At 34.4% G+C, this 24,422-nt stretch overlaps 1 protein-coding gene across 3 annotated transcripts in view; it reads right to left on the minus strand.

The window, feature by feature from the left end:
* THEMIS (thymocyte selection associated) overlaps window positions 1-24,422 on the minus strand; it is a 220,568-nt gene that overhangs the window by 140,960 nt on the left and 55,186 nt on the right. For 2 of the 3 annotated variants that reach the window (XM_025383068.1, XM_025383067.1), the window contains exon 2: window positions 18,190-18,348. In XM_025383068.1, coding sequence (XP_025238853.1) covers window positions 18,190-18,334 — 145 coding nt within the window. In that variant the 5' untranslated portion in view covers window positions 18,335-18,348. Of the gene's footprint in view, window positions 1-2,388; window positions 2,570-15,046; window positions 15,172-18,189; window positions 18,349-24,422 lie in introns of those variants that run through there. The other variant, XM_025383069.1, reaches the window with a different exon arrangement.

Consider the following 24,422-nt stretch of genomic DNA (forward strand, 5'->3'; position numbering starts at 1 on the left):
AAATAATTATTATCACCTCTTCTTTTAAATTTTCAATTTGTTTGAGGGAGAGTCTTGCTTTCACCCAGGCTGGAGTGTAGTGGTGGAGTCATAGATCACTGCAGCCTCAAACTCCTGGGTTCATGCCATCCTCCCACCTAAGCCTTTCAAAGAGCTGGGATTACAGGCATGAGCCACTATGCCCAACCAATTAACAACTCATTTCTAAAAGTTTTTAAATTCATTCATTTCTGGCCATATTTACCTACAATTCTAGAAAGAAGTTACATAGGTCAAAACAAACACCTTTATAAGAACAACTCTTCCCTTTCATCACTCACCTAAGCACTGCACATCTTGGTTCCCCTACCTGACTACAGGGCATCGTTGACAGTGTGACCCTCTGCTAGGTCTGTCAGGCCCTGTCATTTTCAAGGATGCTGAAGATTTAAAATTTCATGTTTCCAAAAAGTGGAGACAGGGATACTAATATACATTGAATTGTATATTTTAAACAGGTGAATGTTGTTATGTGGAAATTGTTATAATGCTATTAACTCAAAAAAATGAGATGGGAAACACAAACAATTAAGTCACACCCTCAAAAAAGTAGTTAGATTGGCCCTCTCGAAAGTTCCTGGTTGGAATGCAAATTAGCAGAGCCTTTATGAAATGTGATTGACAATATGTATCAGATCTTTAAAAGCATTTTTCCTTCTATGTATATAAGATTATTGTAATAGTCAGAAATGCAGACAAAGTTTTAGTTTAAAAGGCTGTTCATCACAGTACAAATTGTATAAACGGCCATGTTCAGGATGGATTGAAAAAATTACAGAATATGCATATGAGGGACTATTATCTAGAAAATAAAAATTATGCTTTGAAGAATATTTAATGACACAGGCAAGTCCTCAGAATAAGATTCTTTTCCCCATTATACTAAAACATGTGTCTATATGTATGCACGTGTACAATGCACTGGAAAACAACAGAAATAAATGTATCTAACATTACTGCTGGATGACTCTGGTGATGATATTATAGTGAGTTTTATATACTTCCCTGCATTTTCTCCCATTTTCTAATTGTCTACAAGATGCACGTGTTACTCGTAAAACAGAAAAACAAATACATCTTATAGCTTTAGAACTTGGGTTCTTTATCTTCACACAAAATCCTGCACATGAATGTTTATAGCAGCCTTATTCATAATTGCCAAAGCTTGGAAGTAATCACGATGTCCTTCAGTAGGTGAATGGATAAACTGTGTCATATCCAGACAATGAAATATTACTTGACGCTAAAAAGAAATGACTTATTACATCATGAAAAGCCATGTAAGAACCTTAAATACATATTAGTAAGTGAAAGAAATCAATCTTTAAAGGCTACATACTATATGATTCCAACTATATGATGCTCTGAAAAAGGCAAAATATGGAGACAGGAAAAGCATCAGTAGTTACCAGGGGTTTGAGAAGAGAGGGGAATGAGTAGGCAAAGCACAAAGGATTTTTAGGGTGGGTTCTATCAAAGTAGATACGTGTCATTCTACGTTTATCAAAACCCATCGAATGTACACCACCAAAAGTGAACCCAAATATAAAACTTTGATGTGTCAATGAAGGTTCACACTTGCAACAAGTGTACCACTCTAGTGTTGCGTGTTGGTGGTGGGGGAGGCTGCCATGCATGGTGTGTTGGGGGTCAGGAAGTACAGGGAAACTCTGCTTACATTCCAATGGCAGAAACTCTAAATATCCAAAATATGACTGCGTATAGTTATAGAAATGTGCTCTACCAATGTTCAGTTAAGATGCAAGAAACAGAAGATCCAATTGTTTAAGGGCAATCTGGTTCCTCTCATGAGAGTCCTTCCCTGCTGGTACAGTTACGGTAACATCATAAAAAGCTTTTAGAATTGTGCCTGTAAGAAAGAGGGATGGTAAGGACCAGGAGAGATGAGATAGATTTTAGAAGATGGAAATAAAACATTAATACAAGGAAAACTTATAGGACAGCACCAGCTGTGGAACAGTCTCCTTTAAAATGATCTTTCTGACAGAATTCTGATCTGATATTAAAATGCACATAGGTGGGTAACAGAATAATTTTAACCTAGAACTGCAAAATCTGTTTGTCTTTTGGCTAATACATATGGTAGTTATCCAAAGACCAAGGATGCAGAGAAATAATCTGATCATATACTAAAAAGCAAGATAAAAAATATTAGGCCAGGAAACAGATCTTAAAATTACTTTAAAAACCTGAACTTCTTTTGCACACTGATTAATTCATTTTCTTGCATAGTTTATACAAAATACCCCTTTTGTCAAGGAAAAGATGTTGTAAGGTAGACACAGCTGAGTTTACTTTGCTTAAGTGAGCACAGTGGGAAATAGGTACCTTGAGGGAACTTGACCCAGAAAATTTGGAAAAACAGCCCCTGATTCCTTGGATAGTGAATTATCTAAAAGGCAGGGAGCTTTATTTAGAGCAGCTCTGAGTCATGTTTTATCATAACATCCAGATGGAAAAACAGTAGCAACTTCTGACTTACATTCCCTGCTTCTTTTAACAAAAGTCCCTAAAAAACAGAAGATTGAAAGGTTATTTAGAGCTAGCAAATGTATGTATTTTAACATAATAATTTTCCTATCAGGTCCATTGAAACTTATGTTTTAGTCAAATAAAAAAATCAGCTACAGTCATAAAATAGTTAAGGATGAAAGATTGATCATTTCAATAGTAGATGAAAATACAATGAATGATGATTCAATGTAATACATATTTTCTGTTAATGCAGTATATAATTCTCCAAATGAAACAATGGTCATTGTTAACATGTTACAATTAACAATGTTAATATATTACATATTACCTGGGCATAAGGAACAGACTTTATAAATTTTAGCCATTTATCCTTAATTAATTTCTTACAGAAACAATTCTATTAATTCAATTTCTGTCATAAGTTATTTGAATACTTTTCTGAATTTTTCACATGTATAATAAAGGTATTTTTTTTTAAGTCTTAACGGCTTAAGGGATATAGTCATGTTGGAAGAGAATTCTCCGTGGCATTTCTATACGCCTCGGGAGCTAGAGGAGCAGATTTCTTTTCAACTAGTATAAAAATGAAAGAGACTGTCTCCCTCCCCAGAGACATTCTAGGATAGTAAAGTCTTTCTCCTCACCTCAAAGGAATTATTTTACATTCCAGGGTAATAAATATAATTTTTCATGGAGGGCAAAGGTTGGTAGTTTGCCAGCAACCCCTTGTATGTTTGGGGCTTGTAAGTTCAGGGTTCCCCAATTACATGTTCAGCAATCCCCTGTGTCACCTTGGGGGTCTTGGGGGTCAAAGACAACCTCTGAGACATGAAGCTTATGCTGCCTTCTGTGCACCTCGGGCTCACTGTCTCCTTAGTGGTGTAATTCGTGGAAGAGTGGTATTAGTCTAGTAGCTGCCTGGCTGCTTAAGAGTTTCTTGACAACTTGATAGATAAAATCCTTGTATCTGGTAGAAATTAATTTAAGTAGGAAGCATGGCCCAAAGCTTGTTTTTAATACATGGTTTAAATCCATGAAATATATGAAAGAAATTTTATATTTAGTGAATTTAGTAAATTTTCTAACATTCATCTAAAAATTTCTGTATCCTCTTGTTCTAGCAGTGATATTAATTCAAATCTTTTTAACATTACAATGCTACTATATACAGTAGAAAAATTCCTTATTATGGCGTTGATGTTGATTGACAAAAATATCACCTCTGTTTTTTCTATGATTAAGCAAGAAGTGCTTCAGAACACAAACCTGGACCTATACATACTGTTCAGATCTGTTATTTCCAATAGAGTACCATTAATGTAGCCATTGTGCTGAGTATTTGAAATGTGGCTACTTGAATTAGGACAGTCTAAATTGAGATGTACTATAAGTGGAAAATATATATTAGATTTTAAAGGGTTAGCATGAAAAGAATATAAAATATCTCAATTTTATATGAATAAGTTGTTGAAACTATAATATCCTAGATACACATTTTTAAATAAAACATATTAAATTTAATGTCACCTTTCTTTTTTAACTTTTAAAGATATCAGTGCTAGGTAGCCTCCAAGATGGTGCCCAGTTATTTCTCCCTCCTGGTAGTCACACCCTTGTTCAGTCCCCTCCCAGACTGTACTAGCATTGAACTGTCTGATCAAAAGAGTATAGTAGAAGTGATGGTATGTCACTTGTGAGATTAGGCCATAGAAGACTGGTTTCAGTCTTGGGCTTGCTCTCACTCTTAGAACACTAAGTCAGTGAGAACTGTATGGAGAGGACCATGTGGTAAAAACTGAAGCCTCCCAGAACAGTCATGTGAATGAACTTGGAAATAGATCTTCAAATCACAGTCAAGTTTTCAGAGACTCCATTCCCTGCCTACGGCTTCACTACAACTTCACGAAAGACCCTGAGGCAGAACTATAGCCTCTAAAGCACTCCCGATTCCTCACCCTCATAAATTTTGTGAGATAATAAACGTTCATTGTTTTAAGTTTCTGAATTTAGACACAACTTATTATGAACATATATATAAGTAGTAAATGTGGATATTGAACATTTAAAATCACATATGAGGTTCATATTATATTTTTATTAGACAGTGCTAGGGCAGAATCAGCATAACCACTTGCTATGTGATTTTGGGCAAATTACTTGGTGATTTTGTTTTCTCATCTGTAAAGTCTGAATTCAATTAGTATTTATATATACATAAAAGTGTTTAGAAAAGTTTTATATGTAAAAGTATTAAGAACAATGTCTGGCACATCATTTATATCTTCATTTGAGTGTGTATTATGGACAGGATAGGATAAAGGGTAGTAGAGGATGTTCCATCTCAAGTATTTCTTCATGTCTGCTACCTCCTGAAACAAAATTCCTACACAGCAACAAAATTCATAGAGTATGGTCTAAATATTAAAACAGAAAAATGTCTTTATCTGGCCTTGTAATTTTAAGGGTGGTTTTATAGATGCATCTACAGTCTTCCTTGACCAAATCATTTAGAGACAAAGTGAACTTGCTCTTTGGGGGGAAAAAAAAAAAAAAAAATCCGTGTTCATCATAAAAATAGTATTGAAACACTCTCAGGCTATTTCTCATAACTAAGAGAATACATGTATTATTCATGCTTCATAACACTCTGAAAGGGGGACAAGTCTTTCCAGGAGGTAATCCAGAAATTTGGAACTTCACTGTAAACCACACATGACATGATTTACCAATCTATGCAGGTAATGCAATCAACTACCGAATAGGATATATTTTTGTTGTTTTTGGCCAGATTGGCATGTTTTCCAGCTCATAAAATGAACAGCTAGAAGGGCTGTTTTCTAAAAGAACAAGTTGTGCTTCTAAAACAGTATGTTTTGTTTCGTTCATTACTGAAATGATTGCTTATTATTTCTTTTAAAATATTTGAACATTTTTGAGGTGACAAAAGAGACATATGGAAATAAAACATTAATATAGGATGCAACCAGTGGTGTATATATTTGGAGTGTAGTTCCCCATTCACATTTTAGTAAAAAAAAAAAAAAAAAAAAAAGGCTCCAGTTTGTCCCCTAAAAGGGTGCTTGTCAAACTCTGAAAACCTTTACCTTCTTGACTTTTTCTTGAGCTTTCATTTGCTGAAACTGCATCTACAAAGCTATGTTTATTGGTCAAAGGCTGGGTATCTTTCCTCAGTAGATTTTCTTTTTTTACAAAGAAGTAATTCTGTGCACTCTTGCCAAAGTATTTTCATCTTCAATACTTTTAAATTATCATAAAATTGAGGATATATGAGTTTATGTACTTTAATACAGAAGAGCAGGTCAATCTTTTTCAAAACTCTAAAAACTAACCCAAGAATTGGAGCAATCTGGGAAGCATTTATTGAAGAAAAACGGCTGAATCTTGGTAAGAACAGCAAAGTTTGTGGCACTTTAACCTGTATTCTCATTCTCTCCTCCCCCACACTCAGGGCCACAGTAACCTTGAAAACTAACAACCTATAATCATGAAAAAATCATCATCCTGACAGTCACAGGAGAAAACAGTAAGAGGCTGAAGTATCTTCAAAGCTCAATCCCAGAGAATTTTTATTATTTGACATATCTGGTGGCTCTCTGGAAGATCATACTTACATTGTTGTCTCTTTGATCTCAGTTTGAACTCATTATTGGGGAAAGGCTTTTCCTCAGAGCAGTTGCCAAAAATAATAAAAGAAAATTGTTTAACTTTTGTGGCTACCTGCACTGGTGGGGAAAAAAAAATAATAGGCTAACCCAAAAGCTTAAAAAGAATATCTGGGAAATGAGATGTCCATAAGGACATTGAAAATTTCCAACATACTCCTAAGAAGTCACATCAGTAATTTTAAACACATGCCCAGGACTGTTTGCATACTCAAGAAAGACCCACGCAAGCCCTTACCTCTCAATTCTGGCTGACTGCAGCTCTTCCTGAGCCCAAATTCAAGGCTAAGCTAGAATTTTCAATTGCCTGACTGAATGCTGACAGAATGGTCCCAAATGAACAACAGAGTTCTTCAACACATACTGAAAACATTGTTTCAATTGTGTAAGTTAATCTCTGTTCAGACATCAGTTGTCCACTAAGCTAACTAAGCAGGGACTTCTGTGGCCACACATGATGGAGAATGCAGACTTTACAGATTTAGTTAAGAAAATTCACTAAACAAACAACTACTAATAGCAACAAGTCCTGGGAAAAGGAAACAATTTGATTATACAATTGCCACATTATATCATTTAAAATATCCAGTTTCAAACAAAAATTATGAGAATGCAAAGGAACAAGAAAGTATGACCTGTACACAGTGGGGGAGGGCAAGTAATCAATAGAAGCTGTCCCTGCAGAGCGAGATTCACCAAGAAAAGAAGAGAGAAGATTTAAATAAGCTCAATTAGAAATGAAATTGGAGATATTACAACCGATACCACATAAATACAAAAGATCATTCAAAGCTACTATGAACACCTTTACATGGACGAACTAGAAAAATCCAGAGGAATTGGATAAATACCTGGAAATATACAATCCTCTTAGATTAAATCACAAAGAAATAGAAACCCTGAGCAGATCAATAACAAGCAGTGAGATTGAACCTGTAATTTAAAAATTGCCAACCCAAAAAAGTCCAGGGCCAGAGAGATTCACAGCTGAATTCTACCAGATGTTCCAAGAATTACAACCGATCCTACTGAAACTACTCCAAAAACTAGAGAAAGATGGAATCCTCCCTAAGCATTCTATGAAATCAGTATCACCCCAACACCAAAACCAGGAAAGGCCATAACAAAAAAAGAAAGCTACAGATAAAAATCCCTGAATATAGATGCAAAAATTCTCAACTAAATATTAGCTAACCAAATCTAATAGCATATCAAAAAGATAATACATCATTATCATGTGGGTTTCATCCCAGGGATACAGAGATAGTTTAACATACAAAAGTAAACAAATGTGACACATCACATAGACAGAATTAAAAACATAAATCACATAATCGTCTCAATAGATGTGGAAAAAGCATTTGATAAAATTCAGCATCCCTTTATGATAAAAACCCTCAATAAAATAGGCATAGAAGGGACTTAACTGAATATAATAAAAGCCATATATGACAAACTCACAGCCAACATCACACTGAATGGGGAAAAGTTGAAAGTACTCCCACTGAGAACTGGAACAAGACAAGGTTGCCAACTTTCACCACTTCTCTTTAACATAGTATTGGAAGTCCTAACCAGAACAATTAGACAAGAGAAAGAAATAAAGGGCATCCAAATTGGAAAAGAGGAAGGCAAACTGTTGCTATTTGCCAATGATATGATTGCACATCCAGAAAAACCTAAAGACTCATCCAAAAAGCTCCTAGATCTGATAAACAAATTTAGCAAAGTCTCAGGTTACAAAATCAATGTATACAAGTCAGTAGCACTGCTTTATACCATCAATGACCAAGCTGAGAATCAAACCAAGAGCTCAATCCCTTTACAATGGCTGCAAAAGAAACCAAAACCAAAACAAAAACCAACCTTACATTTTAACCAAGGAGGTGAAAGAACTGTACAAGGAAAACTAAAACACACTGTTAAAAGAAATCATAGATAACACAAACAAATGGAAACACAGCCCATGTTCACAGATGGGAAGAGTCAATATTGTGAAAATGACCAAACTGCCCAAAGGAATCTACAGATTCAATGCAATTCCCAACAAAATACTAGTATCGTTCTTCACAGAACTAGAAAAAGCAATCCTAAAATTAATATGGAACCCAAAAAGAGCCCACATAGCCAAAGCAATACTAACCAAAAATAACAAATATGGAGGCATCACATTACTCAATTTCAAATTATACTACAAGACTATAGTCACCAAAACAACATGGTACTTATATGAAAATATGCACATAGACCAATGGAACAGAATACAGAATCCAAAAATAAAGCCACTCACAGTCAGGTGATCATCAACAAAGCATACAAAAACATAAGTTAGGGAAAGGACACCCTATTCAATAAATGGTGCTGGAAATAGTGGCAATCCATATGTATGAGAATGAAACTGGATCCCCATTTCTCACTTTATACAAAAATCAACTCAAGATGGATCAAAGATTTAAATCTAAGATCTGGAACCATAAAAATTCTAGAAGATAACATCAGAAAAATTCTTCTGGACATGAGCGTAGGCAAAGAATTCATGACTAAGACACCAAAAGAAAATGCCACAAAAATAAATAAATGGGACCAAATTAAACTGAAGAACTTCCACACAGCAAAAGAAATAAGCAGCAGAGTAAACAGACAACCCCCAGAGTGGGAGAAAATATTTGCAAACTATGCATCCAACCAAGGACTAATATCTAGAATCTACAAGGAACTCAAACAAATAAGCAAGAAGTAAACAACCCCACCAAAAAGTAGGCAAATGACATGAATAGACATTTCTCAAAAGACAATACACATGTGAACAACAAACATATGAAAAATGCCCAACATAACTAATAATCAAGGAAATGCAAATTAAAACCACAATGAAATACCACCTTACTCCTGAAAGAAAGGCCATAATTTAAAAATTTTAAAAAATGATAGATTTGGGCATAAATCTAGTGAAAAGGGAACACTTTTACACTGCTGGTGAGAATGTAAATTAGTACAATCACTGTGGATAATAGTATGGAGATTCCTTAAAGAACTAAAAGTAGAACAATCCAACAATTCCATTACTGCGTATCTACTCAAAGGAAGAAAGTCATTATATGAAAAAGACACATGCATACACATGCTTATAACAGCACAATTCACAATTACAAAGATATGGAACTGACCTAACTGTCCATCAACCAACAAGTGGATTTAAAAATGTAGTATATACCCACCATGGAATACTACTCATCCTTAAAAAGAAATGAAATAATGTCTTTTGCAGCAACTTGGATGGAGTTGGATGCAATTAGTCTAACTGCAATAACTCAGGAATGAAAAACCAAATATCGTATGTTCTCACTTATAAGTAGGAGCTAAGCTACGAGGACACAAAGGCATAAGAGTGATAAATGAACTTTGGGGACTTAGCAGGGAAGGTTGGGAGGGGGTGAAGGGTTAAAAGACTACATATTGGGTACAGTGTTCACTGCTTTGTTGATGGGTGCACTAAAATCTCAGAAGTCACCACTAAAGAACTTCTCCATGTTATCAAAAACTACTTGTACCCCCAAATCTATGGAAATAATAATAATAATAATAATATAAACCATCTCTAAGGAAGCCCAGATATCAGACTTACTAGAGAAAAAAACTTAAATTAGCTATTTTAAATATATGCAAAGAACTAAAGAAAATCACGTCTACATAACTAGAACAAAAGTATGAGAATTATGTCTTACCAAATAGTTAATCTAAATCAAACGTGAAGAAAATTCAATTGAGATTATACCTTCAGAGGCAGAGGAAAAAAGGATAAAGAAAAGAACAGAGTCTCAAAGACCTATGGATCACCATAAAGCATAAGAATATATGAATAATAGGATTCCTAAAAGGCGAGAGGAGAGAGAGAGGTATAGAAAGAATATATAAAAAAACTAACGACAAAAATTTTCAAAATTTGATGAAAAACAATCTACACGTTCAAGAAACTTAATATACTTCAAGTAGACTAAACCCAGAGATTCATGCCTAGACCACATGATGATCAAATGGTTGAAAATCAAAGACAGCCTTGGAATCAACCCAAATGCCCACCAATGATAGACTGAATAAAGAAAATGTGGGCCGGGCGCGGTGGCTCAAGCCTGTAATCCCAGCACTTTGGGAGGCCGAGACGGGCGGATCACGAGGTCAGGAGATCGAGACCATCCTGGCTGACACGGTGAAACCCCGTCTCTACTAAAAAATACAAAAAACTAGCCGGGCGAGGTGGCGGGCGCCTGTAGTCCCAGCTACTCGGGAGGCTGAGGCAGGAGAATGGCATGAACCCGGGAGGCGGAGCTTGCGGTGAGCTGAGATCCGGCCACTGCACTCCAGCCTGGGCGGCAGAGCGAGACTCCGTCTCAAAAAAAAAAAAAAAAAAAAAAAGAAAATGTGGTACATACATACCATGGAATACTATGTAGTCATAAAAAATAACAAGATCACTTTGCAGGGTCATAGATAGAGCTGGAAGCCATTATCCTTAACAAACTAACACAGGAACAGAAAACCAAACACCAGATGTTCTCGCTTATAAGTGGGAACCGAGCAATGAGACCACATGGACACAGAGAGGGCAGCAACACACACTGGGGCCTTTTGGGGGTATTGGGGGTATTGGCGGAGGAAAAACATCAGGATAAATAGCTAATGCATGTTGGGCTTAATACCTAGGTGATGGGTTGATAGATGCAGCAAACTGCCATGGAACATGTTTACCTATGTAACAAACCTACATGTCCCGCACATGTATACTAGAACTTAAAAAAAAAAAAATTAAATTTTAAAAAAAGGAAAACAAAAATCAAATGCAAATGAAAAACTTTGAATATAGCAAAATAGAAACCATTCATCATGTACAAGATATCCTCAATAAGATTAAAAGCTAATTTTTACTCAGAAACTATGGAGGCCAAAAGCAGTAGGATGAGATATTTAGAATGCTGAAAGAAAAAGCCTATCAACCAAGAATTCTCTATTCAAGAAAACTGTCCTCTAAAACTTAAGGAGAAATTAAGAAATTTCTAGATAAATAAAAACTGAGAAAGTATGACACTGTCAAACCTTCCCTACAAGAAATAGTAAAGCAAATCATTCAGGCTGAAATAAAAGGACACAAGACAGAACTCTCTTCCATATGAAGAAATAAAGAGTATTAATAAAGATAACTACAGAGGTAAATATAAAAGACAGTTTAAATACATAGTCTTGTTTGAAAATCTTTTGTCCTACCTGATTTAAAATTGCATAAATAACAATTACAAATCTATGTTTATGGGCACAACACATCTGTCAATAGAACAAAAACTTAGAGAACAGTAAAGAGAAATACGTGAATCCACTATTGTAACTGGAGACTTTAACATCCTGTTATAGACATGAAAAGATCCAGCAGGCAGAAAAACTAAGGGTACAGTTAACTCAACAGAAACACCAATGAACTGGATATAATGGACATCTATAGATGACATCATCCAACCAACCACACCAGATTACACTTTCTTCTCAGGCTCACCTGGATATTCACCAAGATAGACCACATTCTAAGCCATAAAACACATTTATAGTTGGAAATTTTAAACAACATACTTCTCAATAAACCATTGATTAAAGACAAAATCTCAAGAGAAATGTTTAAAATGTTTTAAACTCGCTGAGAATAAAAATATAACATCAAAATGTGTGGAAAACAGAGAAGGCTGTGCTTAGAGGGAAATCTATAGCATCAAATGTATATACTAGAAAAGAAAAAAAATATGTAAAAATCAATAATCTAAACTTCCACCTTAAGAAACTTGAAAAACAAGAGCAAATTACATCCTAAGTAAGCAGAAAAAATAAAAATAAAAATTAGAGCAGTAATAATGCAACTGAAAGCAGCGAACCAATAAAGAAAATCAACAAAACTTCAAGCTGTTTATTTGAAAAGATCAATAAAATAGATGTGCTTCTTGCCAGGCTAACTAAGCTAAAAGGAGCGTAGACACAAATTTTTAAATCAAAAATGAAAGGGGGCATCATTACAAATCCAATGGACATTAAAAGGATAATAAAGGAATACCAGGGGCAACTCTATGCCCGCAAGTTTGATAACCTGTATGAAATAAGCCAACTCCTCAAAAGATACAATCTGCTAAAACTCACACAAGAAGAAATACACAATTTGAATAGGACTATTCCTATTAAATAAATTGAATTAATAATTAATAACCTCCCACAACAAAACACACCAGGCCTATATGGATTCACTGGTAAATTCTAACAAATATTTAGGGAAGAAATTACACACATTTTTACAATGTCTTCTGGAAAATATTAACAGAGGGAATAGTCCCTAACTCATTCTATGAGGCCAGCATTATTCTAATACCAAAACCAGGCACATGTGTTATAAGAAAACATCTCTCATTAACATAAATGGAAAAACTCTCAACCAAGTAGTATCAAATCAAAGCCAAGGATACATAGAAAAAATTATACACCACAGTTAAGTGGGTTTTATCCATATTTGTGTAAGGATGGCTTAACATTCAAAAATTAATTAATGTAATTCATCACAACAACAGGCAAAAGAAAAAAATAATCACCCGATCATATCAATATATGCACAAAAATTATTTGACAAAATTCAACATGCATTCATGATTTTAAAAAAACCTCTCAGCAAATTAGAAATAAAAGTTTCCTCAATTTGATAAATAACATCTTTAAAAAAAATCATATAGTTGACATCTTACTTCATGTTGAGAAGTTAGAACTTTTCAGCTAAGATCAGGAACAAAGCTAGCATGGCACCTCTTACCACTCCTTTTTCATATTGTACTAGAAGTCCTAACAAATGGAATAAGACAAGAAAAGGAAATAAAAGGGATATTGATTGGGAAGGATAAAATAAAATTGTCTTTGTTCACAGGTAAAATGATTGTCTATGTAGAAAATCTGAGAAAAATCATAAAAAGCCTCCTAGAAGTAATAAGTAATTATAGCAAAGTTACACTTGGAATAAATGATAAAGTAAAGCAAGTTTACAAGACATAAGTTTGATACAAAAGTCATTTTCCTATATGCCAGCAATAAAGAAGAAAATTTGAAATTTAAAATGCAATACTGCCGGGCATCATGATTCACGCCTATAATCCCAGCACTTTGGGAGGCCAAGGCGGGTGGATCACGAAGTCAGGAGTTCGAGATCAGCCTGGCCAACATGGTGAAACCTCATCTTTACTAAACATACAAAAATTAGTTGGTTGTGGTGGCAGGCACCGGTAGTCCCAGCTACTCAGGAGGCTGAGGCAGGAGAATTACTTGAACCCAGGAGGTGGAGGTTGCAGTGAACGAGATTGCAGCACTGCATTCCAGCCTGGGCAACAGAGCGAGGCTCTGTCTCAAAAAAGAAAAAAACAACAATACCATTTACATTATCATCCCCCCCAATAAAATACTTAGATATAAATCTAGCAAAATATGTACAAGTTCAACATGAGGAAGACTGTAACATTCTGATGAGAAACATCGAAAACTGAAATAATGAAGAGATATTTTATGTTCATCCATAGAAAGACTCAACATTGTCAAGATGTCTGTTATTCCAAACTAGATCTATAGATTAAATACAATCTCAATAAAAATCCCAGCAAATTATTTTGTGGATATTAACTAATTCTCTAATTTATATGGAGATGCAAAAGCCACAGAATAGCCAACACCATTTTGAAGGAGAAAAACAAGTTTAAAGGACTGGCACTACCTGATGTCAAGACTTACTACTAAGCAACAGTGATCAAGGCAGTGTGGTATTGGTGAAAGAATAAACAAATAGATCAATGCAACAGAATGGAGAGCCCAGGAGTAGTCTCATGCAAATATGGTTAACTGGTTTATGACAAAGGAAAAGGAAATACAATAGAAGTAAAGATACTCTTTTGAACAGACGATGCTAGAACAAGTGGATGCCCATATGCAAAGAAATGAATCCAGGCACATACTTTATGCCCTTAATAAAAATTAACTCAAAATGAATCACAGTCCTAAATGTAAAATGCAGAATTCTTAGACAATAACATAGGAGAAAACTTAGATAACCTTGGATTTAGTGGTGACTTTTAGATTCAACACCAAAGGCACAATCCATGAAAGAAAGAATTGATAACCTAGACTTCATTAAAACTAAAAACTTCTCTGCTAATGATACTCTCAAAAGCATGAGAAGACAAGCCACAGAATGGGAGAAAATATTTGCAAGAGGCAAATCTGATAAAGACTGTTACCCAAAATATGCAAAGAATTATTGAAACATAACAAGAAAAACAAGAACTCAATTTAAAAAAAAAAAAAAACAAGCAAAAGGAAACTAAAGTATAATTAAAAAAAAAAGTTTAAGATATTGGAAAAATAAAGAGGTACAGAAAATGCTAAATTCACCAAAAAAAAAAAAAAAAAAGAGCAAAAGACTTGAACACCAAAGATGTACTGATAGCAAACAAGCATACGAAAAGCACATCCTGAATACATGCCATCAGGGCATTGCAAATTAAAACAATGATATACCATAAGTGTCTCCTTATAAAATGTCCAAAATCCAAAATATTGACAAAGTCAAATAGTGGTGAGGATGTGGAACAAAATAAACTCTCATTTATTTTTTGGGGGAATGCAAAATAGTACAGCTACTTTGGAATATAGGTTGGCAGTTTCTTTAAACTAAACATACTCTTACTATACAGTCCAGCAATCACACTCCTTGGTATTTACCCAAAGGAGTTCAAAACATAACCTACCTTAAATGTGCTCAGAACACTTACATTAGCCTGCAGTTAGTAAAAGCAAAATTCAAAATTTGATGTATGCTTTCTATGGAATGCATATTGCTTTTGCATCATTGTAAACTTGAAAAAATATAATCATGTCATCATAAGTCGGGGACTATCTGTAGTTTGAAAGTAAAAGAATAAAAGATGAGAGACCTTGCAAATATTAACTGGAAGAAAACTGGAGTGACTGTATTAATACCAGACAAAATAGACTTCAAAACAAAAATTACTGCTAGAGTCAAAAGATATTATATAATGGTAAAAGGATCACTCTGTCAAGAAGAGATAACAATTACAAATACATATACCCCTACCATCAGAGCCCCCAAATACATGAAGCAAAAGCTGACAGAATTGAAGGGAAAATAAACAATTCAACAATAGTAGATGGAAACGTCAACACTTCACTTTCAATAACGACTAAAACTAGATAGAAGATACACAAAGAAATAGAAGACTTGAACAACACACATAAACCAACAGACATCTGTAGAACACTTACCCAACAAAAATAGAATATACTTTCTTCTGGAGTGAATACAGAACATTCTCTAGATCATATATTAGTCTAAAAAAAAAGTCTCACTAAATTTAAAAGGACTGAGTCATACAAAATATGTCATCTGACCATAACATAATAAAATTAGAAATCAATATCAAAAGGAAATTTGGGAAATTCACAAATAAGGAAGAATGTTTTAAAATACTATTTGACTTTTTAAGTTGAAAATCTAATTGGGAACTTAAATAGTTTTAAACATAGCATAAATAAAGAGATGCGGCTATTAAAATTTTTGAATAACATTAGTGTCCTTGATTTCTATCTTTCTCACTAGTGCCGATGTAGAAGAATTATCCCTGTATCTGGGATCCCTTTCGTCATTATCTAGGAGCTCTCTTTGAAAAAAGAAACTATACCCTAATCAGTGCCAATCATTTTACCCTCCCATTTTCACCCTATTCTTTTCAATAAAATTGTTTTATAAACATCATTTTCAAATTGTTACTTAATAGATGCAAGATTATCATGCCAATTGGAAGTTCAAAAGAATATTCTAAATGGCAACTCCCCAAGTTAAACTGTTAGCCAAAAACTAAGTGTTTGCACCATTCTAATAAGAAAAAACTCTTTCTACCAAAAGATTCTAGTCATTTTAACTTACTATTTATTATGTTCATCTTTTTCTAAATACCTTGGGGATTATTGCAATAAATAAGATTCAGATTCTGCCCGCAGCAACCTTGTGATCTATTAGACAAATGGTGGTAGTCAGACAAGTACACAAATAACCTCCATTACATGCAAAATGTGACAAATGCAATGATTAAAGCACGAAAGACTATAGTGATTTAAAAAGGGAATTGTTACATCTAATTAGAGTACTTAAGAGAAGCATCTTATAAAGTAATGGTTCTCAACACTGGTTGCTCATTAGTATCACACTGGGAGCTTTAAGAAACCTTGATGACCAGACTTTGCCACAGAGCAAACAAATCAGAATATCTCATGTAAGTGGCCTGAACATCAGAATTTTTTAAAGCTCCCTGGGTGATTCTAATGTGCAGCCAAATTTGAGAATCATTGTTATAAAAGACAAGTAAGAAAGACATAGAATTGAACAACGTGTAAAGTTTCACTTGAAAGGGAACTGGATACTAGAGCACTTGAAAAAATCCTCACTTCAATATAACTAATATATTTTCATTCTTCCAACTACAGCTCAATTAAAACATCCCTAAAAAGCTTTTCCTGACTCCTCCAATGATAGTCATAATATCTTAAAAATGGTAATAAAAGCTGACACTTTTTAATGCACCTTGCAGTATGTCACGTACCATTCTAAGCACTAAATATATTTCAATACGTAGCCCTCCCAATAATGCTAGGAGATAGATAGTATTATTATTCCCATTTTACATGAAAGGAAGGTAAATAACTTGTCAAAGTTATCCAGCTAAGAAGTAGCAGAGCTGGGATTCAAGTACAATGGCTCCAGAATCCCTGTTCTGAAACACAACCAACTATAGTCTGATATTCCTTTTCAAGCCCCACAAAGGACACAGTATACTTCCATCACACCATGAAACATATTATATTGTAAAGGTTTGTGAGATTTTTCTCTTCTACTAGTCATTCATTCATTCATCCAGTTAACAATTACTGAGCACACACTCAATTGTGCCAAAAATTGTGCTTGGTTTTTGAATCAGAAATACAAAATCACATGTTCATATTTCATGTCAAGGAGTTTTAGTCTAGAGCAGAGTTCAGCAAACTACAGTTGATGAGTCAAATCCTGCTTGCCACTTGTTTTTGTAAATAAAGATTTATTGAGCCATAGCTATGCTCATTGGTTTATGTATTATCCAATGTATGTATTTTCGTGCTACAACATAAATAGCATAGTGAAATAGGTGTGACAGAGACCCTCTGGCCACAAAGCCTAAAAGATTTACTATCTGGCTCTTTATAGAAAAAGTTTGCCAACTCCTAGTGTAAAAAATATGACAAATGAGGAAGTCATCAATGACTATCCAATGAGGTGTATGCTATGAGGCCCAAGATACTGTGGGAACATAAAAGAGAAATCTAGATTAGGTTAGAGGGTCAGCAAAAGTCTTCTAAATGGCATGATACTTGAGTTAGTTTTGGAAGGCTGAGTAGAGTCAATTAGATAAAAAAAAACCAGGGAGACTTTTCAGTAATATTACATAGGCAAGGTCAACGGTGATCCAAGGAGCCAGAGTAATGACAGTAAGAATAGCAAACAGGGTGGATATGCTTAAATTATATTACTTAGTTCTACAGAATTTATGAAAATATATCTTTGATTTCTTGGTTCTCATTATTTAGCACAACTAGCGGTGTGTATAGAGTTGGAACTCACTAAATGTTTGTTAACCAAAAAGATTACTTCTTAAGTACAAGATAAACATCTTTCACTTTAAAAAAGGAGAAAATAGTTGCCTTCCATTTGTTCTTAAAATGATCAAACTATAACAATTCTGGATTTTTTTCACCCATTGTCCTAGAGTGAAAAAAAGACCATTTTTTTCTCGTTTTCAGTTGTGTATATATACATCATATTAACAATATAGTTGCACAAATGATAAGTGGTTGCAATACACTGTACCTGGAAAATTCATAGGCAGTTCAAATGGCTGTAGAGACTCACAACCTTCCATCTGCTCACAAATTTCAGCTATGATCTTCTTAATTTTGAGACCAGTAATTTTAATCACTTCTCCTGTTGAAAAACAGCATTCATTTCCAAACATTTCATAAATAGAGCCTAAAAGGAAAGAAAAGTTAAAACAGCTTTTTAAAAAGAAAACAGTGAAAAACAAAGTAGACTCAAAAGCTTAATATAAAGTGTTTTAATTCAGTTCCTGTCTTAGCTACCTACTAAACAGGAATTTAATCAAGCTTGACAAAATGGACAGCATAGACCAGAAAAATATTAGATTTTCACTTTTTCCACTGGGCCAAGTATAAATAATCTGATTTTCTTTATTTTTGTAAATTGAATTTATGGTTTCCTCAGCACCCTTAGCTCATCTTACCATGGTCAAACTACAAACATATCTCCCACTACTGAGATTTATGATCTGTTTTTGCTGGGTCACAAAATTAAGCTTATATGACTCAACAATGATCTAAGTAACAACTGCAAACAAGGTTGCCATACAATCGGATATGAAAAGACAGAGGGTTGCACACTAGGGCTTCATATTAACAGGATCATATTTATTTATTAGATCTGGTTCTCTTCATTAGCATGAAAGTAAAACTTTTTGCCCATATTTATCTGTTGGTTTTTGACAAGCTAGAAACCATTCTGAATATCTTTATGGCGATAGGGGGCAGACCAACCCAGATAAACTGAAAAGCTTCATTTTAGGATTTCAGTCTTCTTCTTGACAAAATTTTTATCATAGGTGCTACAGCTAAGTTTTCATTCACTTATTTTCCTTTAATATTCCCTGACAGAAGGACAGTGAGTAGTAAAATAACCAGCAGATGAGCAACAGGCAAGAGCAGAGGCAAAAATTCTGGATAATCTACCCCCAGTGAAAAGGAAACAATCTAAAAATGACATCTCTGGCATATTATTGCTTTACAATTCAACACTAAACTTAAGGCTGGTATATAGAGCTGTGAGCTTTTATATATATCAATTGTTCCTGACCTCCAAGATGGTTTGCATTGCCTTTGCCATACTAAATGTAAAGTATATGAGCACAGCATTTTAGGTTTGCTAATTTGTTTTCTGAATTTTTCTGTATTGAACCACCTCCTCAGAGAATTGTTCCTGATATACAGCATGCACCTCAAATGTTTTTATGGCATTAATGGTTGTCAGAAACGTCATTAAGCCTGACATCCAATGTAGCTCTAAACAGCAACTCTGAGGTCATACCAGAGTCCTAGTAGGTGACAGGGCACACTCAAATTAGAATAATTTCAGGAGGTTTATCATAGGGGCCGTCTTTAAAAAGGTGGCACAGACAGTTCTAAGCAACCAAAGAAAACAAATGTCCTGACCTCACTCTTCTCCAAAGGCATCCCATTAACCAAATTCTGCCAGAAGCCAGAGGACAAGCGAGCTGCTAATGTCCCCACAGAAGTCAGTCTCCCAGGCAGAGTGGGTATGAAAATCCAGCACACCCACATTACTGTCCATATCTTAGCAAGAAGCACTTTTGCAGACAAGAAGAATACATCTAAAGAATACATCTTAAAGATAATCTATCCATTCCTCAAGCTTTGAGTACATATTTCCATAACCCTCTCCTTGTCTCATACTATTCCCTTAACTAAACATGTGCTCATAGTTTCATTAACTTTAATACATAGTGTTATCAGCAGGCTCAAGTCCTTTGTGGAACAAATTGAGATATTAAAAATACTAATAAATCCACAGTAACATTTTCCTCCAATTGACTCTGAATGGTTATTTGCTATGATCCTCATTTGGCAATTAATCACATACTAACATTTTATATCTTTAGTATTATCTCAGCCTGTACTTAACTTTTTATGTTTGTTTTTATGACTCCCAATTCAATTTTAAACTTCATGAGATGAAATATCACATTACATTCTTGTATGACTACAACACATCAACTTCCCCTCTTCATTCATTCAGCAAACTTTGATTAAAAAAAAAAAAAAAAACCTACTATGTTGTTTATTGGCAAAAGGAATCAGAGATAAAAATTGCTTCCCCCCAGAAGCATTGTCTTGAAGGGAAAGAACAATTAAGGAGACAATTGCGACAGATTATGAGAAAGGTGTAATAAAGGAAATACAGGGCATTGTGGGAGTATACTGAAGGCATTTAATCATGCAATTACATGAAAAAGAGATTAAAGAAGGATTCATGGAGGAGATGGAGGCAGATTTGAGTTTTAAAGGAAGAGTCAGAGGACACCAGGACAGGCAGAGGAAATAGTATTTGAAAAGGTACTGACGTGTGAAAGAGCCTGATACATTCTGGAAACTTCAAGTACTTTGTTATGTCTAAAATGTAAAGTAAGAAAGAGGAAGTGGTAAAAACAGAGACTAGAGAAGTAGAGGGAGTCCAGATGGTTCAGAGCATTCATTATTGATTCATTATCAATAAATAAAAAAGCAATTCAAAGTCTGAAGCAACCTCAAAGTCAGATAATCTACATTTCCAGTTATCATGGTCCAAGAACACATTTAAAGACAGGTCATTTGTACTCTAAGTGTTTGCTATACAAACCTTGGTCCACTGCATCACCTGAGAGCTTGTTAGAATCTTAGACCCCAGACCTGCTGAATCAGAACCTGTGTTTTTAACAAGATCCCTAGATGATTTATAAGTACATTAAGGTTTGCAAACGTTGGCCTAGGCAACAAATGGATAACAAAATAGTCTCTGTTTTGAAATTGTTGCAAAACTAACAGAGAGGGGAGAATGTGTTAAGCAGAGAAAACACTGGGCGTCATTGAGTTAGAGGATGTTATAAGTGGAGAGAGGGAAAGGGAAGGATTTTAAGTAAAGGAGCAAGAAGTAAAATTTTTCTTTGTCACATTAAATGGAACATAATTTAACCTAGCCCATCTCAGCTGAAGTCTGTCGGGCTTAATTTCAGTGCAATGGTTATCTAATTGTAAATGTAATGTATATCAAATTGGCTGAGTTGGAATGTCATCTTTCTTTTAAAGGTTCAATTGTAATTCAAAATAAAAAGATAAATTTGTGTGAGATTTCATACCAATTCACATGGAACAGAAGCCAGAGAATTCTATAAAAACAAATTTCATGAGTCTTGGTCACCACAAGAAAAGCTTTTGACTCTGCAGGTCTTTTTCCAAGCAAGTCTTTCCTTTTGGAAGAAAAAAGGTCACTTATTTCAGTCACATAAGGAAAAGAACATCTTGTAAATGCTAATCTTTTATAATTTCTCTTTAATATTTTGTGACTTCCAATTTTCTTCAACCAAGAAAGCTGTTAACTCATTTTTAATAAAGAAAGTGTTCAGAGACATCCGGCACTAGAAAGTTATGTCTATGATAGGTGACAGGGACATATAGCAAAGCTCAAGTCCCTAAAACTGGAAATCTTATACTTTGTTAACACTAATATAACGTGTCTTAAAATATATTTTTTCCTTCATGATAAATTAAAATGGTGAGTTTAAAAATAGCCAACTTTCATTATCTCAAAGCAAACACATAATATGTGTAATTACTTTTAAAAAATTGCTGAGATGTGTTTCTGAAATATATCTGTGTATATATAGACATACATATTAAAATGGCTTTCATTTCATTTTAACCATAAAACATGTATTTTGAATATGCAAATCTCAAATCTATTAAATCTTTACAGACTGATTCTTTCCAAGTCAGAGCATATGTATTCAGGATAATGCCAAACATCAGAGAAAGCTGGAACAAAGCAGCCTGTTTTCAGTGATCAAACATTGCCCCTGAAGGCTGTAATGAAAGAGCCATGTGCCTTTCAAATCACCTTTTCTGTAATGCTACTTTGCTCAATAAAAACGACACATTAATATCCTTTTATGAGCTCATCCCTTGTTTGACAATCCATATAAGCAATGTTGTGATCACATCAGAGCAGCCAAAACAATTGGTTCAATAGATTTTCTTCCATCTTCCCTCCAAAGTTAAAAATGTATGACAGTCAGCAAAGAGGAAACTACATTGGATGTTTCTCCCCTTTACTCAAATGCATTTTCCCTCCACTACTGCCTGCCCTCCCACCTCCTGCCACTATACCAGGCCACCCATCCCTTTACATCCTCATCAACTTTTCAAAGTCCAACCAATTGCAAAGTTTCAGCCCATATTCATCATTTTCTTCAAAGCCTTCCATAATTCCTACACGTAAGTAAGAATTAATTCTGTCCTCTGTGCTCTGACAGCACTTCATGCATATCTCCATTATAGCCCTTATGTGATTATTATCACTGCTTCAATTAGAGTGTTATGTATATTTTGGAATTATTATGATTTCCTAGAGAAGAGACATTATCTTAACTATATGTATACCTTCCCCACAGCTAGTAAAACAGTTTTTATCACTTATTAGATCATTAGTGAATGTTGTTATAATTTTGTTTCACTGTAAAATGACAATTTTTGTGAATATAATAGTGGTCCTTCTACATAAGCAGTTTAAAGCATGGTCAAGTCAAAGGTTTTTGAATGGGTTATATCTTTATTTGGTATGTTTGATATCTAATATACAAGCAAAGTATATACAAGCTGGCCACATTGTGAATTCCCTAGACAAGGAGTAATGAGGGTAGTGGTTCTATAATATGAATCTCTACTTGTTAAGTTTGCATAAAGAGGGAGCTCATGTGATCATCTGAGATATGTTTTTATAAGTTAGGAAATTATAACTGCAAAGTATGGCTGATAGTGTCTGACAGAACCATATCCAGTGGGGTTGCCAGTGGAGATGCATCGTTGCTCATTATAAATAGATGTGATTATTTTTTGCTTCAAGATAGCACAAATTATCAAGAAGGAGCATCCCTCTAAAGGAAATGTTTAAGTGTAAAACTATTTTATTGGCAATTGTGTACCGAGACATGGAAGTTGATATGACATTGCGACCATTATAGTGATAAATTCAGTTTTCCAAATGAACCTCTAGATAAGCAGCCACAGGAATGAAGTTCAAAAGAGGCCATGGTTGCAATAGACATTTATGTGGCCAGTCTTCCATAAAGAGATGGTCTGCATTTTCTGTAAGGCAGAGACAATGTCATTCCCACTCTATGAAGAATGTGTCTAAAAATAAGTGAGCATGATATTTTAATGCAATGTACATATAAGTAGACATGAAAAAGCAAGCTTTCAGCTTTACTAAGGGTGGATTCTTCTAGTTGGACACTAGATATACCACTAAGAGGTACATCTGAGTAATGCTAGGGAATGATCCTTCCAAACCATAGAGATTCTCTCATCCCCAAAACATCAGTATTAAGATGGCAAAACATTGGGATTACATAATAAGAAAAGTTATGGCTGTGCTAAGAACTAAGGTAAAATCTCTCTAACCTCTAAGAATACAGGATTTTTCTTGTGAATTGGGGGTTTAAGTATTATCCAGGAAGTCAAACCTAAAGACTGAAATATGCAAAAGACTGTAGTAAATGTTGGTGAGTCTTACTTAAAACATCTCAACACGGGGAAGCAATAAAAGTTCCTACAAATTGGAAATGCTGGGGCTTGAGAGCCAAAAATAAATAAATAAATAAATAAAATCAGATTAAAATAGTACTAGGGTCAAAACCCAGAAAAGCACAACATTTCAATCACTCTGAGTGATGTGCAAGAAATTCAAATGACTAAGTTTCAGTGATAGAAGAATAATAAATCACTGTTTCATGCACTAGCTAAAAATGTGTTTGTTTAATGGCAAATTTATTAATTTAATAGATTAAATAAAACTGTACTAAGAGGGCTTACAAGTGGTTGTCATGATAGAAGTCATCATTGTGGCTCATTGAGTCAACATTATCAGAGCAAAGGGATTTCAGGGTATGTGTATGAAATAAATATCCCTCCTGTGTATTCACAAAACATTTGTCTATGATTGTGGAACAAATCAGTGATTGTACATCTTCTGACACTATTATTGATCAAATATTTCCCATATTTCACCCAAATTTTAAGCCTCAATATGACATAAATAATATCATAATTTTATATATAAACAGTATTGCATTGGGAGTTGGCTTATTGTTTTAGGAAGGACTTGGTTTCAAGTACATTTCATACACATCAACATGACTGCCTACATTTTATATCTTAAATGTTAAATAAATTTAATATAGATATCTATAGTCATTTAAAATT

This window comes from Theropithecus gelada, chromosome 4, assembly GCF_003255815.1.
Source record: "Theropithecus gelada isolate Dixy chromosome 4, Tgel_1.0, whole genome shotgun sequence".
NCBI lineage: Eukaryota > Metazoa > Chordata > Mammalia > Primates > Cercopithecidae > Theropithecus > Theropithecus gelada.